Genomic DNA, 18,745 nt, shown 5'->3' with positions numbered 1-18,745 from the left:
AAAGGACAGGTTGTGGATCGTGTGGAGAGTTATAAATATCTTGGCACAGTCATTGATTCAAAACTGTCATTTGAGTTGAATTGTGAAATGGTCTGCAAAAAGGGTCATCAACGTTTGAGTTGCCTCAGGAAACTTGCTAAATTTAACATTGACAGACACATGCTGAGTTTGTTTTACTTTGCTTTTATTGAATCTATTATGCCATTTTCCATTGTGGTATGGTATGGAAGCCTGTCAGTGAAGAATAAGAACTCATTAAACCAAATTGTTAAATGGGCGAGTAGGATTATAGGAGTAACTCAACGGAATTTAGGATATATTTATACAAATCAGCTGTACAGGAAAGCAAGTGCTGTCTTGAATGATCAGTCGCATCCCTTAAGGAATGATTTTAAATTACTTCCTTCTGGTCGCCGGTTTGTGGCTTCGAGATGGAAGACTAGACGGTACAGGAATACTTTTGTTCCAGCGGCAATTGAAACTTTAAATAATATGAGTAAGAGAGATGCTTTAGTATTTGATCATTAACTTGGACAGAGGATATATGTGTTATGGTGCAGCCTGTCATGATGTTTTTTTTAAACCTGCAAATTTGTATGTGAAATGTTTTTTTATGTTTCTTATGTCTTTTATATTTCTTTTTTTTGGATGACCGAATTTTTCTTCTATCAGCAAAACAAATTTACCTGCGGGTATGAAATAAAGAATACCTAAGTCATTTACAATTGATTAGTAAATGATTAACTATTTTTTTAAAAACATGACTAATCATTCATAAATGATTAATTAGTGATATGTTCATTATATGTTTTGTAGATTCAGTTATAAGTCACTTACAATTGATTAGTTAATGATTAACTAATCATTTACTAAACATGACTATGCGTTTCATAAATGTTTAATAAATTATGTTACATTTTTTGCATGTTTTGCTCACATCAGGTGCACAGTGGTTAAAGACTCCATGTGTTTCAGAGAAGACAGCTGTCTATACCCTCACCAGTCAGCACTTACACTGCAGGACACACTACAGTGTTCAACACCTGTTATAGATGTGTAAACTTATGAATAAATGATTTACAACACTTTCTGCATCCCCTAATCTAAAGTGTAAACAATTCATCACTTGTAAATGTCTTACACTTCATTTGTAGATTACCACTTCAAGTATCAAAAAGGCATAAGGTCTGCGAATGTTATCTACGAATGTATATGTAACACATTTACATGTGATGAATAGTTTACACTTTAGATTAGGGGATGCAGAAAGTGTTGTAAATCATTTACAACATTTTCTGCATCCCCTAATCTAAAGTGTAAACTATTCATCACTTGTAAATGTGTTACATATACCTACAAATGATCTGTATGTGTATTCAAGGCATTTACAACACTTTTTGCACCCTCTAATTGCTACATATATACAAAAAAACAAACATTTATTAAACATTTATGAAACGCATATTCATGTTTTGTATATGACTAGTTAATCATTAACTAATCAATTGTAAATTACTTATAACTGAATCTACAAAACATACATCCAATAATTAACATCACTTATTAATCATTTATGAACGCATAGTCATGTTTCGTAAATAATTAGTTAATCATTAACTAATCATTATAAAGTGTTACCCATATTTAATCTCTCATGTATATTAAAGAAATCGTTAAACTAATGTGAGCCAGTAAAGTAAAATAGTAGTTAACTATGAAACAGTAAATTGTGTGAGTGTGTGTATTTGTGTGGAGGATTAGATAAAGACAGATGTGTTTCACACACAGTTGATCCTCCTTTACTAAAGTGTTTTCTCTCTCTCTCTGTTCTTTGTGTCATCAGGGTAAGATCAGAATCACATGTGTCCAGCTCTGTGTCTCTGAAGAGTGATCGGTCTAAAGATGATCCACCAGACTTCAGTGAGAAAACACCATCATCTAATAAAAGGTATTTCATGAGTTTCTAATTTATTGTCACACGTTGACTGTTTAAAAGGTGTATCAGTGAATACCAAACATGAAACATTTTTAGATCAAATATTTATCATTATTTATCATTGAATCATTTATCATGATATTTATCATTGAATACTCTGATAAATATTTGATCTGATAAATATTTATCAGAGTATTCACAGCTAATGCTTTTTCTCTTTCTGTGAAATTTGCCTGTAAAATCAGTATTTATTTTATTTATGTGATTACAGGCTTCAATATGAGACATTAGATTCAGACGTTCAGACTCACAGGAACCACAATAAATTCAAACACAATCTTCTAGGAATCTTCCAGGTAGGAAAACACATTTTTATAAATGTTTAATATTTACAACAACAAATATGTTATTAAACAAAGACATTTTATTTAATTCCTCCAGATCACTATTTTTCCTTTGAAGCACTTAAATATTGTTTATTTTTCTATTTGTTAAAAATATCAGCTGGTTAACATGTTAGTATTTTAACTGGATTTTTGTATAGATATTATAGTTATTGAATAAATTGTGTTGACCAAATGTAGATGTACAATTTGGTTTAAATTGTGTCTTTTTTCTTACTTTTGTTTGTAGGATCTTGAGAGCAATATAATCACATTTCTGAAGCATGAACTGGAGAAGTTTAAGAAAATATTACAAAAAGAGAACACGCAACACTTTGTGAAGGACTTTATTGAGAACAGATCCAGTGTCAAAGAATCAGCTCTTGATCTCACACTATATTACCTGAGAGAGATGAAGCAAGATGAAGCTGCTGATGCTCTAGAAGGTAAGAGACTCATGATCATCTGTATGATTGTCTCTTATAAATGCAGGAGAGAAAATGAAGACTAAAATTGTCTATTTTCTGTTCCTGTGTTTAGGTGAGCTGTTCTTCATTCCTCAGCTGAAATGTGGCCTAAAGAAGAAGTATCAGTGTGTGTTTGAAGGAATTGCGAAGCAAGGTGACTCCACACTTCTGAATAACATCTACACAGATCTCTATATCACTCAGGGCGGCAGTGAACAGGTCAATACTGAACATGAGGTGAGACAGATTGAAGTTGCTTCCAGGCGTCATGAAGCACAAGAGATACAGGTTGAATGCACAAATTTGTTTGAAGCTTCTGAACAAGACAAGGAGATCCGAACTGTACTGACAAAAGGAGTCGCTGGCATCGGGAAATCAGTCTCTGTGCAAAAGTTTGTTCTGGACTGGGCTGAAGGAAAAGAAAATGAAGATATCAGCTTCATATTTCCTCTTCCATTCAGAGAGATTAACTTAAAGGAGAAAGAAAAACTATGTTTGATGGACCTTATCACTCAATTTTTCCCAGAGACAAAAGGACTGAACCTTACAAAAAGGAATCAGTTCAAAGTGCTGTTCATCCTTGATGGACTGGACGAATGTCGCCTTCCTCTAAAGTTTGATCGTAATGAGACGTGGCGTGATGTGTCGTCATCAGCCTCTCTGGATGTTCTCCTAACGAACCTCATGAAGGGAAATCTGCTTCCTTCTGCTCTCATCTGGATCACCACCAGACCAGCAGCTGCCAGTAAGATTCCTCCTGACTGCATCGACCGGCTGACAGAGATACGAGGATTCATTGAGGCACAAAAGCAAGAGTACTTCAAAAAAAGATTCAAGGATGAGAATCAGGCCAAACCAATCATAGATCACATTAAACAATCAAAGAGTCTCTTTATCATGTGCCACATCCCAGTCTTCTGCTGGATTTTAGCCACGGTTCTCCAGAACATTCTGGAGGAGAAAAGAAAAACTGATGTGAAAAACACTCAGGCTGATGAGATCTCTAAAACACTGCAGGAATTCAACACTGAAGACACTCCCAAGACTCTGACACAAATGTACACACACTTTCTCCGCTTTCAGATCCAGCAGAGCCGCCGAAAGTATGATGGAGAATATACACCAGGGGCCGTATGTATAAAGCCACTCAGAGTAAAATTTTAGTCTTAAGTCTCTCAAAATTCTAAGAATGACGTCACTTTACTTTTATTCCTAGACTTAAAAATAAGTGTGATTCATAAAGGTTCCTAAGTGTCAAGACTAGGTCTCAGCTCCTAAATTACTTAAGAGAGCTGAAGAGGTCTCCTAACCTAGTTAGGAGTAACAAGATGGCCACAGAGAGGAGGAGGCACTTTTCAGTGAAAATATGATGTATTGGAGTTACAGTAAATGATGACGGAGTTGATCAAGCAATAAAAGTTTGATCATCAAGGGATCCTTTTTCGAACTGACTTTTAAGAAATTTTATAGCAATGAAATTAAAGGAAAATAATAATTATATTGTTGCTGATTGGAAAAAAGCAGCAGTGCACCGGTGATGACTTGAGCTCATCAGTCCTCTGTAAGTAGGGCCTCAATAGCACTATTGTGGCACTGACCACATCAAAAACAGTAGTGGCTAAAAGTGATGTGCGTAGTTTTTATTTTTAATTTTTTAATGACCCTACAAGTTTGCTTAAACCATCAAAATATGAGGAAAATGGTGTTTTGTTCTTTCCTCATATTTTAAAATATTTGAAATATATAAATATAAAAATAAACTTAGTGAAGATATTTATCTGACAAAATTATTTCAAGTCGCTTTTTACAATACAGATTGTTTCAAAGCAGCTTTAAAGTGATAACAGGAAAATAATGCAACAAAGTTAGTTTGGGCTGTACAGCAGCTCTAGAAGAACATAGTGCCATTGTACAGCTTAAGTAAGTTCGATGATGATTCATTTCCATTGTAAAAGATCATTAGTCATTAGTTATCTATTTAGTTCATTATACAGTCGCTCTGGAGAAAACAGTGATGTCATCATTCAGCTCAGACAATGGTGTCAATGCAGGCAGATCAATAATATGGTTGAAAAAAGGGCTAACTACAGCTACAGGTAAAAAAAAAAAAAAAAAAAAACTAAAGAGCTCACAGGAGAAAAAAAATCATACATTGTCTGCAACATAGTCAGTTATTAATATTTAATTGTCCTCTCTTGTTCATTTGTTTGACAGCCTGGCTAAAAATTATGTCTGTACAATTTGACATGTTTCATTGTGTTATCACAAATAAACAATTGACTCTAAGCACAACTACACAATACGCGTACAAAATCTTTAACACATTTGTAACCCTATTTGAATAAAGGGTGAATCTGACAATTTTCCTTTGCCTCACTTTTGGCCACTACTGTATGGCAGTTCATTGACTTTGCAAATCTCGCAGCAAAATAAAGCCACTTTAATGAGTATTTCGGGCTTTCCTGAGTTGTTGGATCCATTGATGGAACACATGTTTGCATAATTGTAAATGAGGAGACACACATCAATAGAAAAGGATTCCACAGCATAAATACTAATTTGCGAAAATTTTGCACAATGCAAAGCATTTTTTTAAATAAATTTAAATATTAAAGTGTCTTAATTAAACGATTTTATTATAATAATATTAAATGATTGGTGTCATGCTGTAGTGACCTCATCCTTGCAGGTTCACTATTGGCTGATTCAGTGGTTGAGGGCGGCCATTTTGGGTTGACATCACTGTAGTCCTTAGTTCACAACACTTAAGTCCCACTTCAGTCAGTACTTAAGAATCAGTCTTATACTTTACTGAAAGTTGCTTTTAGCTGCTTTATAAAAGTCTCCTACTCTTAGAAAAGTCCTACTCTTTACTAAGTATTTTCTAACACTTAAGTCAAAGCTTAAGACTATTCTTAAGAGCATTTCTTAGAAGTTTTATACATACGGGCCCAGATGTTTCCTGGGATAAAGACACCATCCTTTCACTGGGAAAACTGGCGTTTCATCAACTGGAAAGAAACAACCTGGGGCCGTATGTATAAAGCCACTCAGAGTAAAATTTTAGTCTCAAGTCTGTCAAAATTCTAAGAATGACGTCATTTTACTTTTATTCCTAGACTTAAGAATAAGTGTGATTCATAAAGGTTCCTAAGTGTCAAGACTAGGTCTCAGCTCCTAAATTATTTAAGAGAGCTGAAGAGGTCTCTTAACCTAGTTAGGAGTAACAAGATGGCCGCAGAGAGGAGGAGGCCACACACTTTTCAATGAAAATATGATGTATTGGAGTTACAGTAATGATGACGGAGTTGATTTTATAGCAATGAAATAAAAAGGATAATAAAAAATAAAAAGCAGTACACCCGGTGATGACTTGAGCTCATCATTCCACAGTAAGCAGGGTCTTAATAGCACTATTGTGGCACTGACCACACCAAACACATTAGTGGCTAAAAGTGATGTGCGGAGTTTTTTTTTTATAGTTTTTTTTATGACCCTACAAGTTTGCTTAAACCATCAAAATATAAGGAAAATAAAACTTAGTGAAGATATTTATCTGACACAATTATTTCAAGTCAAGTCACTTTTTACAGTATTGTTTCAAAGCAGCTTTACATAACAGGAAAATAATGCAACAAAGTTAGTTTGGGCTGTACAGCAGCTCTAGAAGAAAATAGTGTCATTGTGCAGCTTAAGTTAGTTCAATGATGATTTATTTCCATTGTAAAAGATCATTAGTTATCTATTTAGTTCATTATACAGCCACTCTGAGAAAACAGTGATGTCATTGTTCAGCTCAGTTCAGTTCTCAGACAATGGTGTCAATCCAGGAAGATCAATAATACTGTTGAAAAAAGGGCAAACTACAGCAACAGTTTTTTTTTTAAAAAAACTAAAAAGCTCACAGGAGAAGAAAAAAATAATACATTGTCTGCAACATACTGTAGTCAGTTATTAATATTTCATTGTCCTCTCTTGTTCATTTGTTTGACATTGGCTAAAAATTATGACTGTACAGTTTGTCATGTTTCATTGTGTTATCACAAATAAACAATTGACTCCAAGCACAACTACACAACATGCGTACAAAATCTTTAACACATTTTTAATACTATTTTAATAAAGGGTGAGTGTCAAATTTCCTTGGCCTCACTTTTGGCCAATACTATATGGCAGTTCTTTGACTTTCCAATTGATCTTCAAATCTCGCAGTAAAATAAAGCCACTTTATTGAGTATTTTGGGCTTTCCTGAGTTGTTGAATCCATTGATGGAACTCATGTTTGCATAATTGCTCCAACTGTAAATGAGGAGACAGGCATCAATAGAAAAGGGTTTCCACAGCATAAATACTAACTTGTGATAATTTTGCACAATGCACTGCAAAGCATTTTTTAAAATAAATTTAAATATTAAAGCCTCAGTGTCTTAATTAAATTATTTTATTATAATTAGATTAAATGATTGGTGTCATGCTATAGTGACCTCATCCTTGCAGGCTCACTATTGGCTGATTCAGTGGTTGAGGGCGGCCATTTTGGGTTGTCATCATTGTAGTCCTTAGTTTACAACACTTAAGTCCCACTTTAGTCAGCACTTAAGAATCAGTCTTATACTTTACTGAAAGTTGCTTTTAGCTGCTTTATAAAAGTCTCCTACTCTTAGAAAAGTCCTACTCTTTACTAAGTATTTTATGACACTTAAGTCAAAGCTTAAGACTATTCTTAAGAGCATTTCTTAGAAGTTTTATACATACGGGCCCTGATCTTCTATGACACAGACCTGGAAGCCTGTGGTATTGACGTCTATAAGGCATCAGTGTACTCAGGCATGTGTACCCAGATCTTTAAGGAGGAAACAGGGATCGTTCTTGGTACCATGTACTGCTTTGTTCACTTGAGCATTCAAGAGTTTATTGCAGCCCTTTATGCACATCTGTTTCTAGACATCAACAAGACAAGTGTGTTTGATCATGAGTCTACAGAACAGGAAAACAGAAATGAAACCATGATTGATTTGCTCAAGACTACAGTGGACAAGGCGCTCGAGAGTGACAATGGACACCTGGACCTTTTCCTTCGCTTCCTCCTTGGTCTGTCACTCCAGTCCAATCGACGACTCTTACGAGGTCTGTTGACACAGCAAGACGGCAATGACCAGAGCAACAAGGAAATAGTGCAGTACATCAAGCAGAAATTAGAAGATAATCTTCCTGCAGAGAGATCCATCAATCTGTTCTACTGTCTGAATGAACTGAACGACCAAACTCTGGTGAGAGAGATTCAGACTCACCTTAGCAAAGGAAGTCTCTCATCTGGTGACCTTTCACCTGCCCAGTGGTCTGCTTTAGTCTTTGTGTTGTTGACATCAGAGGAGGAGCTGGAGGAGTTTGAGCTTCAGAAATTTAAGAAATCAGACGAGTGTCTCATTAGATTATCGGCAGTCATCAAAACCTCCAGAAGAGCTCTGTAAGTCTTTTAATATATTTTGTCATGTTTTGCTCTCATCTGAAAAATGTCTTTATCTACATTACTCTATAGTGATTCCTCATCATGAACATGAACTTATCCCTGTAAAGCCTGACATATGAAATAATAGTCTGAATTTTATTTGTTATTTTTTTGTGGAGACAGTTTATCAGGCCTTTAGACAAAATATAAAAGACCATGTAAAAAGGTTTGCATGTTTGTCTTGTATCATATGATACACCAGACTTTAATGACTTGAATAGAATTATATATTAGCTCATGTTCATACTTGTGGAAAAAATACATATTTTATTGATATACCCAAACTGGGGGAGGGGGGGGGGGGGGTGATAATGTAATTTGGTACAGATGTTATTTATATTGCCTACAAGTAAGATGAAATTCTGAAAGGTTATAATATAAAACTTTGAGATTTTTATAAAACAGGCTTAAATAAAGTACATATATATTACCACATCATATATTAGTTGTCCCTGTCACGTGTCAGCATATATTTGGACTTTCAGTTTGAGTTTTGCTTGGTTCCTGTTTGCCTTTGTTCTTTTTTTTTCCCGCCACTCTGTTGTTTCTATGGTTACCGTCATTATCAGTTCAGTTGTGTCACCTGTTTAGTCATCATCGTCAATAGTGGTCGATCGATATATCGCCAAGGCCGATATATCAAGTTTAATTTATTTATAAAGCACATTTAAAACAACCTTGGTTGACCAAAGTGCTGTACAAGATATATCTAGGTCCATCCCATAGAACTAAAATCACAAGACATCACTACAATCACTTTCACAAGACATTAAACGCACAAGAGTACAAATAGGTTTTTAAAAGACTTCTAAACTCCAACACTGTGGACGCTGTTTTGATGTGTAATGGCAGATTGTTCCATAACCTGGGGCCAGCTATTGCAAAGGCTCTGTCGCCCCTGCATTTCAATCTGGATCTGGGTACTCGTAGCAGATATTTGGTCTGTGATCTGAGCAGTCTAGCTGGTTTGTGTTCCGTAACCAACTCAGTAAGGTACTGAGGAGCGAGATTGTTTAATGATTTATACACAAACAGCAAAACTTTAAATTCAATACGATACTGAACAGGTAGCCAGTGCAGAGAGTATAGTGTAGGTGTGATGTGATCCCGTTTGCGAATGCCTGTAAGCAGACGGGCAGCTGCATTTTGGACCAGTTGAAGCCGGTGGATAGATGAAGCTGGCAGCCCTTGATATAGCGAATTACAGTAATCAATCCGTGATGAAATAAAAGCATGAACTACGATATCAAAACTGTTCCTGCTTAGGAATGGTTTAACTTTCGCTAATCTCCTGAGGTGGTAAAAACTGGAACTGACAACTGTATTAATTTGTTTGTTGAATTTTAGTCCACTATCCAATATAAAACCCAGATTCTTTGCAGTAATATATCGGCCGATATTTGGCACTTTTAAAATATCGGCATCGGCGGATACGTTTTTCTGATTGGCCGATGTGTTGGAAGCGGGACTTTTATTTTGACGACGCTCCAGACTTTTATTTTGACGGGCGGTGCTGAGAACACCAGCGCCTGATCATACAGCGCTCACTCACATTCTTCATTAGTTTACAATCTCTGTCAGTCATATCTAATACTTTTGTTAGACAGAACTGGTAAACAAAGAAAGTAAATGGTATGCGAAAAAGTGAAGTGTTGCTTTTATATTATTTGTTGCAGAAAAGGCAAACAATCAGGCTAAAATACTTTCTCATTTCCTCGTCAACATTCAGCAAATGCGCATCTACATCATTTAAACAAATCTCTGAATATCTAATAAACATTTAATATCACTTGCAGATTTAATGGAATCCAGCTGTGATATCTTGTGAGGTGTGCATTTGTAGCCTGATAAACGTGTGACGGTCGAGTGAAGTGAGTGAATGCGAACAGAAGATCAGCTTCACAGGAGACGCTGTCGAAAAACTTTAAATCCTTCATATTAAAATATGCTGTGCTATATCCACTCTGTCATATTCATATAGTTTTCACTGTGTGCTGCATGTAATATTAGCGTTACCTTGTCTTTATTTGAAAAAATATGGTTACCAGTGCGCACGATATTACCAGATTACTGAGTGCCCTGTTACAGTGTTTACTTCCTTTTTATTCACATATTCATATATTTTTAAACAATTACTTTATTTGTGAAAAATACTGTAATAAGATTGCAGATTCAAGAAGTTGCAATCTAAGCATGTTTATTTTAAAGATTTGTTTTCTAATTTATTTAAAATTGATAAAATATTGATTAAAATAAATATAAAGTGTATAATAAAAGTATAGGCTTTATATCGGCTATCGGCCATCCTGCTCTTTAAGATATCGGCATCGGCATCGGCCATCAAAAAAACAATATCGGTCGACCACTAATCGCCATCTATCTCACCTGTGTTCTGTTAATCAGTGTAATCTGTGTTTGTATTTAAGTTCCATTCTGTTCAGTCAGTCCTTGTCCGATCTCCGTCGTATTTAGTGTGTGTGAACCTTCTGCCCGTCTTCTATGTAACTGTATTATTTATATTGTGAGTAAAAGTTTGCATTGGAACTTTTGATTCTCCTTCGTCTTCTTCTGCCTGCACCACACCGTGACAGTCCCTCTGTATCTGCCAGTAATCAAACATTTTAAATGCTTACTTTTATCAGTAATTCTGTAGTTTAATGTAATAATAATGTAATGTAATATGTAGATTGAGAGATTTACAAATAAACATTTATCAAAAGCCTGTTGTATAATATTTGATGTACACATTTTAAGATGTTTTTTCTACAAAAAAAGTTCAAAATGTTTTTTTATTTATTTAGCAAATATTAAGTAAAATAAACGATAAATGTAATTTCAGTAATTGTTATGGATGCTTTTTTACTATCTTTAAATTAATGATATATCACCTATTGATCACCCTGCTCTCTAAGATATCAGCATCAGTCGTCGGTTAAACTTTATCTTGAAATATTAAAAACAAATACAATTTCTTAGGTTCTTAGGCTTAAGTAATCTTAGCTTTACTTAAATCATTACATATTTTATATCAAAAAGACATGTACATGTGAATGAAGGCATTTTTAGTATTATAGTGAAATGCCTTTAACTTGCCATAAAAGTGTGAACTGTCTCATCTAATAGTGTCAGTGCAGTCAAGTCAATAATATTGTTGAATATTAAGTGTCTCCAACTAAGGAAGCCAGAGGCAACAGTGGCAAAAACCCAAACTCCATCAGGTGACAGAAATAGAGAAGAAATCCTATAGCTATAAAAATATATTTTTTAAACATGCTTCATTTTATCTATTAAATTTCTTACTGAATAAAAAAATAATGTACAGGAAATAGTATTTTTTTTGTAGATGAATGCTGTTTGAATGCATTGTATGCTGTTTATGTAAAAAATAATAATGGAACATGTATTTAATATTTGTACTTAGAAAATGTATTGTATGTGTTCCATCTAATTCTGTGGTGTGATTTATTGTAGGTTAAATGATTGTAACTTAACAGAAAAAAGCTGTTCAGCTCTGGCTGCAGTTCTTGGATCAGATACCAATCTGAAAGAGCTCAACATGAACAATAATAATCTGCAGGATTCAGGAGTGAAGCTGCTCTGCACTGGACTGAAGAATATAAATTGTAAATTGGAGATACTGAGGTAAGTTGAGCCACAGGAGTCACATGACTAAAGTAAGGTGCAATGACTGACGGGACGATCCCGGAGGCTAAAAGTTATAAATAAGAATTTGATGAAGTTATGAAGGTTTGTCTTTGTTCTATTGTTGTTGTGTTTTTCATTCAAAATAATAATGAGCCACAAACTAAGCAATCCAAAGATCTTTTATTTATTCGTTACAATGTGGGTATAGTATATCATCCTTCTTATCCATTTTTTTAATAAAAGTCCAACATTTAATATAAGTGAATTTATGATTGTACTATTTTATTATTGATGTATTTTCATTAATTAATGAACCACAAACTAAGAATTTGTTTTAAATTTAGGGGGAAATCCAAAGACCTTCCTTTCTCAGTGTTACAGTGGGGGTATACTCTGCCATCTGTCTTATTTATTTTGTTGATAAAAGTTTGATGTTCAATATAAGCGAGGTTGTCATTGTGCCATTTTATTGTTGTGTTTATTTCACTGAGTAACACTGAAGTGACATTAAGCATTCATTTTGTTCTGTGTTCAGTTGGTGCTGCACTGTAATGCAAATAATTGCAGGGGATTATAATATTTTGTGGATAAATTATTTTCTTAATATGTATATTCTACTTATAAGTTAACACTTAAATTGGGCTGTTTTTGTTTATAGTAATTAGGGGTGTGCAAAGCAGCCGGTATTTGTATCTGTATTTGTATTTGTTGAGTGGGGAAAAGTATTTGTATTTGTATTCGAGTAAAATTCTAAATAGGTGTAAATTCCATTTTTTTTGCGCTACACTTCTAATTTATGTTATAGTGTAAGTATTCTTTAATTATATCCATTATAATAATTATGGATATGCAATATTGGTTGATGTTTTTTCCATAAACCCAGCAATGAATATGTAACAAGGAACGTCATTGAAAAGAAAATAACATAACAGCCATTACCTACATTAACGTTACTCTGTCAACAGCCTATTGTCTAAATTACAGAGCTAACCGAGCTATTAGTGTTGTCACGGTACCAAAATTTTAGTATTCGGTACCAATACCAGTGAAAATCCACGGTTCTTGGTACCAATTTCGGTACCAAAGCTTCATTTAGATTAAATTTACATATATTAAAGTGAATATCACGGTTACAAAGATCGAAACTGTAGTATTAAAAACACTTTACAATAAGATTCCATTTGTTAGATAACATTAGATAAAATGACCTAACAATAAACAATAGTTATATACTGTCGCAATTATTCTCATTGTGGTTAATTTAAAAATACATCTTTAAAATCAAAACTTAACATTATTTATGTTAACATTATTTAATGCACAATGAATGAAGTGAACAAACATGACCAATCAAGTGTTTGTATTAAATAACATTCACACACATTAATTAAAGTTGTAAAAATATATTGTTCACTCAATGTGTTGATGTTAGATAACGCATTAAGTAATGTTAATGAATGGTATCTTATTGTAGTGTTACCAAACTATACAGGAGATAAAATGTGTTTTATTTGACTTGACTGTACTTTTATTTAATCCAAAACTGCATTCATATATATTTTTTTTTTAAAGGGCTTTTTAAACCTGCTAAGAGTTATACAGCCAAGAATAAGCCTAGAACTGCTTTTCTGATGGACTGATATTAATGACATAATGATGGCTTTTTATTTAATTTCTCATCACCATAAATATATCTAAAGCTAATGCAAGGGCTAGAAATCAATAAATTCTTTGCTGATACTTCCTCGTCATCATGGAGAGCGCAGTTCGCACCGCTTTCTCCTTTCCACAAGCGCTTGCTCTCTCGTGGCGTCTGTCGTTGCTATGCAACCATGGACAAAAACGCCTGGAAAAACGAGCGCACCGCTCGCTTCGCGCACCTACATTTGAAATCTGCACGCGCAAAAATGTGCTATGTGAACGGCCCCTTATGACAACGTGACATTAGCCTAATCCAAAATATTTCCATAATGTGGCCCTTTCCTCCTTTCTTATCAACAAGTGGATTTACAGCCACCACATCAGCAGCACCGCTGGTCGCCATGTCTCATGAGGAAACGCAGCTTTTTGATATTAATTTTTTCTTATTCCTGAATACAAATATTTTTATAGTATTTGTTTGAAATAAGTATTCGTAAAAAACACATTATTTGTGCCTTTCCGAATACCGTATTAGGGTTCGGCTCCACCCCTAATAGTAATTTATAATTTAGTGATTTAATCGTTATTTGCATACCTAGTGTTGAGTCAGAATTCAGATGATTCTGTTAGAGCTGGTGAATCTGCCACAGAAAGGAGGGTGAGATCTGGTAGAAATCACTTATCTTAATATTTTATGTGACAGGATTAATGTATTTTAGTGCTTTTGAGGGAGCTGTGTATCTTTGATTCTGCTTTCAGCTTTGCAGCTAGCAACCAAATTTCAGGTTGCTTGTTGTGGATCATTCAGATCATAGACTTTCAGAGCTGTACAGTTTTAGATAATTCCAATCTTGAAAGGGATGTTGACATCTAACATATTAAAGTTCACTGAGCCTTTTGTTTGCCTCCATATTCAGGTGTCAGTTTTTGCAACTGACTTTCAATACATTTGTATAAAGAATAAAATAAAATTCAGTTTAAGGATTTATATTGTTCAGGTTTAACTGATTAATCAGCTGAGTGTTTTCCTCTCTGTTCTAGACTCTCTAACTGCAGTGTGACAGAAGAAGGTTATAAAGCTCTGGCTTCAGCTCTGAGATCAAACCCTTCACACCTGATAGAGCTGGATCTCACAGGAAATGATCCTGGACAATCAGGAGTGGAGCAGCTCAGTGATTTACTGCAGGATCCAGACTGTCAACTGAAGACACTGAGGTGAGACGAGATCTAATAATTAACTAAATTAGCTATATGTAGGCTAAATATTCATAACTAATATATTATTTTAGTTATATAATAAGCTGGACAATTTGTTGCATCAAAATGATCAAGATCAGATCAGATGCTGCAGGTTCTGTCATGATGGAGAGCGCAGTTCGCACCGCTTTCTCCTTTCCACAAGCGCTTGCTCTCTCGTGGCGTCTGTCGTTGCTATGCAACCATGGACATAAGCGCCTGGAAAAATGAGCGCGCCGCTCGCTTCGCGCACCTACATTTGAAATCTGCATGCGCAAAAAACGTTCTATGTGAACGGCCCCTTATGACAACGTGACATTAGCCTAATCCAAAATATTTCCATAATGTGGCCCTTTCCTCCTTTCTTATCAACAAGTGGATTTACAGCCACCACATCAGCAGCACCGCTGGTCGCCATGTCTCATGAGGAAACGCAGCTTTTTGATATTAATTTTTTCTTATTCCTGAATACAAATATTTTTATAGTATTTGTTTGAAATAAGTATTCGTAAAAAACACATTATTTGTGCCTTTCCGAATACCGTATTCGGGTTCGGCTCCACCCCTAATAGTAATTTATAATTTAGTGATTTAATCGTTATTTGCATACCTAGTGTTGAGTCAGAATTCAGATGATTCTGTTAGAGCTGGTGAATCTGCCACAGAAAGGAGGGTGAGATCTGGTAGAAATCACTTATCTTAAGATTTTATGTGACAGGATTAATGTATTTTAGTGCTTTTGAGGGAGCTGTGTATCTTTGATTCTGCTTTCAGCTTTGCAGCTAGCAACCATTTTCAGGTTGCTTGTTGTGGATCATTCAGATCATAGACTTTCAGAGCTGTACAGTTTTAGATAATTCCAATCTTGAAAGGGATGTTGACATCTAACATATTAAAGTTCACTGAGCCTTTTGTTTGCCTCCATATTCAGGTGTCAGTTTTTGCAACTGACTTTCAATACATTTGTATAAAGAATAAAATAAAATTCAGTTTAAGGATTTATATTATTCAGGTTTAACTGATTAATCAGCTGAGTGTTTTCCTCTCTGTTCTAGACTCTCTAACTGCAGTGTGACAGAAGAAGGTTATAAAGCTCTGGCTTCAGCTCTGAGATCAAACTCTTCACACCTGATAGAGCTGGATCTCACAGGAAATGATCCTGGACAATCAGGAGTGAAGCAGCTCAGTGATTTACTGCGGGATCCAGACTGTCAACTGAAGACACTGAGGTGAGACGAGATCAAATAATTAACTAAATTAGCTATATGCAAGCTAAATATTCATAACTAATATATTATTTTAGTTATATAATAAGCTGGACAATTTGTTGCATCAAAATGATCAAGATCAGATCAGATGCTGCAGGTACTGTCATGATGATGATAACCGTCAACACAGTTTAGTTGTGATACGAGCTACAGGTCAAATAGACATTATGGGTCAGACATTTTTTTATCGTATCAATCACTTTTGTAATGCAATGGACATTTAGTGTATACCTGAATTGCCTCTTCTGCAGGTTTGTGAGTCCTGCTGCAGAGGAAGCCTGTCAGTATGTGAATAGTGTTGTGGGTATAAACCCGTTACTGCAGAGAGAGCTGAATCTGAGTGAACATGAACTAGGAGACACACGAGTGAATCAGATCGCTGCTCTACTGCAGGATAAACACTGTCAACTCAACACACTGACGTGAGTATAGCTCATTTATTTATATTACTTTACTTTTAGTTGTAATGTTAGCTCAAGATAATATTTCCAGACAGACAGTTTGATCATGGGTCAATAATTATTTCAGTTACTGTAGATGCAGAACAATGTTTTTTTTTTTTTTTCAGACATCAGAATCAGAACTGTTCATAACTGCTTTCAATTCAATCTTTGTACTTCACAAATATCTAATTTTGGTGCAACATATACTGTAACTTGTAAAAATTGAACAAGTGCATTTTAAAAATCTGTGATCAGTATCTGCCTGTAATAAGATCCACTGAAGGTAAGTTGACTGAACGCTAGTGATGGGCGCTTTCGAAACACGCCTGTCCTCTCATAAAACAACTGGAGACAGTAGGTGTGTGTGTTTTGCATGACTGAATGAGACCTGGAGGGGAAAGGACAGTGTGAGGGGTCAGGAACTCAGCATGGGTGGAAGAGTTGAGATTGGAGAAGTTGTGTTGTGCTCTCTGTCCCATAGATCTCTTCTTCAGATTAGTGAGTTTTATTGCAGGTTAGAATTCTTGAATTCAGTCTTAGTAAAATCCATCCTTGCAATTAACAAATGAAACCTTACTGTAAAGTTTTAGCAAGTAGACAATGTGTCTGAAAACAACCGTCATAAACACATTTTCCCCAGTGAGCAAACCAAGGGTAACATTGACATGAAAGAACCTTAAAGATTAAATGAAATGAATGTGTATACTAACATAAATAGATCAACGCTTTCAGCCTTTGTATTGTTACAATGTTGGTAGTATATTTAAATAAATAATGTGTAGTCTTTCTCCATGTTACTTTTACCTTGATATCCTTGTTTATTTGTCAGCAAAAGTCTGCTGGATGAAGTTAAACACATTAGTTGATCATCATAGATCTGAGTCATTTTCTCTTTCTGTCTTCAGTCTGTGTGGATGCAGTATTACAGAGAAACAGAGTCTCATCCTGACTTCAGCTCTGAAATCAAACCCGTCACACCTGAGAGAGCTGGACCTGAGCGGGAATAAACTAGGAGACTCTGGAGTGAAAAACCTCAGTGATCTACTGATGAGCCCACAATTCAAGCTGGAGAAACTACAGTTAGTATCATTATACTGTACAGCAATTACAGTGTGACTGAAGTTTATTTATTTGAAGACGGCAGGGCTTATGTTTCATTGTTTATAGCAGTGCACTTTCTTTTTTTTTTTTTACTAAAACACTTGATTCTCAATATCTCACAATGAGTCTGAGTTCACATTATATTTGTGTAAAATTCTTCACATTCATGATTTGTTTGTAAGATAATCTCTCCTCCTCTGTTTGTGTCTTTCTAGTCTATTAGGCTGTGGCATTACAGATGTTTCTTCTTTAACTCAGTCTTTGACTAACTCAAAAGCACTGCAGTTTTTAAAAGAGCTTGATCTGAGAGACAATAATATAGGAGACTCAAAGCAGCGGCTCAGAGACGAGCTACGAGACTCAAACTGTGTCCTGAGGTGAGGAAACATCACTGAGATATTAAAGAGATCTTCATTTACCTCTGATATGTGAACAAACCTTTCAAACATTCGTGAAAGGAAATTATCATTAAGCTTTATTGCAACAAAGGGTTTGTGTGAGAACAAAATGTGAAGTTATTGAGATGTTTAACACAAAGGAGGAAAGAGAAGAAAAGCTCACAACACCTGCTTTATTAACTGTGTCAGTAGAAGTGAATCATTTCAGTGTGAAAACAGACTTGGTCAGATTGTAGGAAACGCTGCACTCCTGCTAAAATCAGTGCAGTTCAGCTTCAGCTCACAGCGTCCAGCTCACATGAGAAATGTCTCTGTCTCTAGTGTGTTTTTACTGTGACAAGCAACACGTCACACTACTTTACACTTACTTTACTCTCAGTTATTTACTAAGATCCTACAAACGTGTTTAAACTAGAGGACAAACGGCTTTAACTAAAGGTTTGTGTTTGAACTCAAAATAACATTTGTATTTGCTCCCTGTGGTTTATTCCATACGCCGTACACTCATTAGTTTCTCCTTTACAGAGACTCAATAGGAGTCGCACCGACACACACACACACACACACACACACACACACACACACACACACACATACATATGAACATGATTCATGCTTTACATCTATTATATTTAAAACACAAATAACTATGCAAGATCATGTAAAGTCAGTCATTAATCTGATTACAGGAATTTAGTGTAATTTTTTACTATATATA

The 18,745-nt window shown here is 35.1% G+C and overlaps 1 protein-coding gene across 1 annotated transcript; it reads left to right on the top strand.

Moving 5' to 3' along the window:
* Window positions 1-2,141: 2,141 nt before the first annotated feature.
* Window positions 2,142-18,115, top strand: LOC311292426 (NLR family CARD domain-containing protein 3-like; the record flags this gene model as incomplete). Its single annotated transcript, XM_084412094.1, has 12 exons — window positions 2,142-2,158; window positions 2,208-2,292; window positions 2,570-2,765; window positions 2,860-3,921; window positions 5,742-5,812; window positions 7,547-8,253; window positions 11,767-11,937; window positions 14,623-14,796; window positions 15,873-16,046; window positions 16,337-16,507; window positions 17,434-17,607; window positions 17,845-18,115. 12 exons carry the CDS (start codon window positions 2,142-2,144, stop codon window positions 18,008-18,010), a joined length of 3,168 nt encoding a protein of 1,055 aa, XP_084268220.1. The 3' UTR covers window positions 18,011-18,115.
* Between the last annotated feature and the right edge of the window lie 630 nt (window positions 18,116-18,745).

This window comes from Rutilus rutilus, assembly GCF_951802725.1.
Source record: "Rutilus rutilus genome assembly, chromosome: 6".
NCBI classification, from domain to species: Eukaryota; Metazoa; Chordata; class Actinopteri; order Cypriniformes; family Leuciscidae; genus Rutilus; species Rutilus rutilus.
Note: the sequence above shows the minus strand (reverse complement) of the source record. Positions and strands in the feature narration are given on the sequence as shown.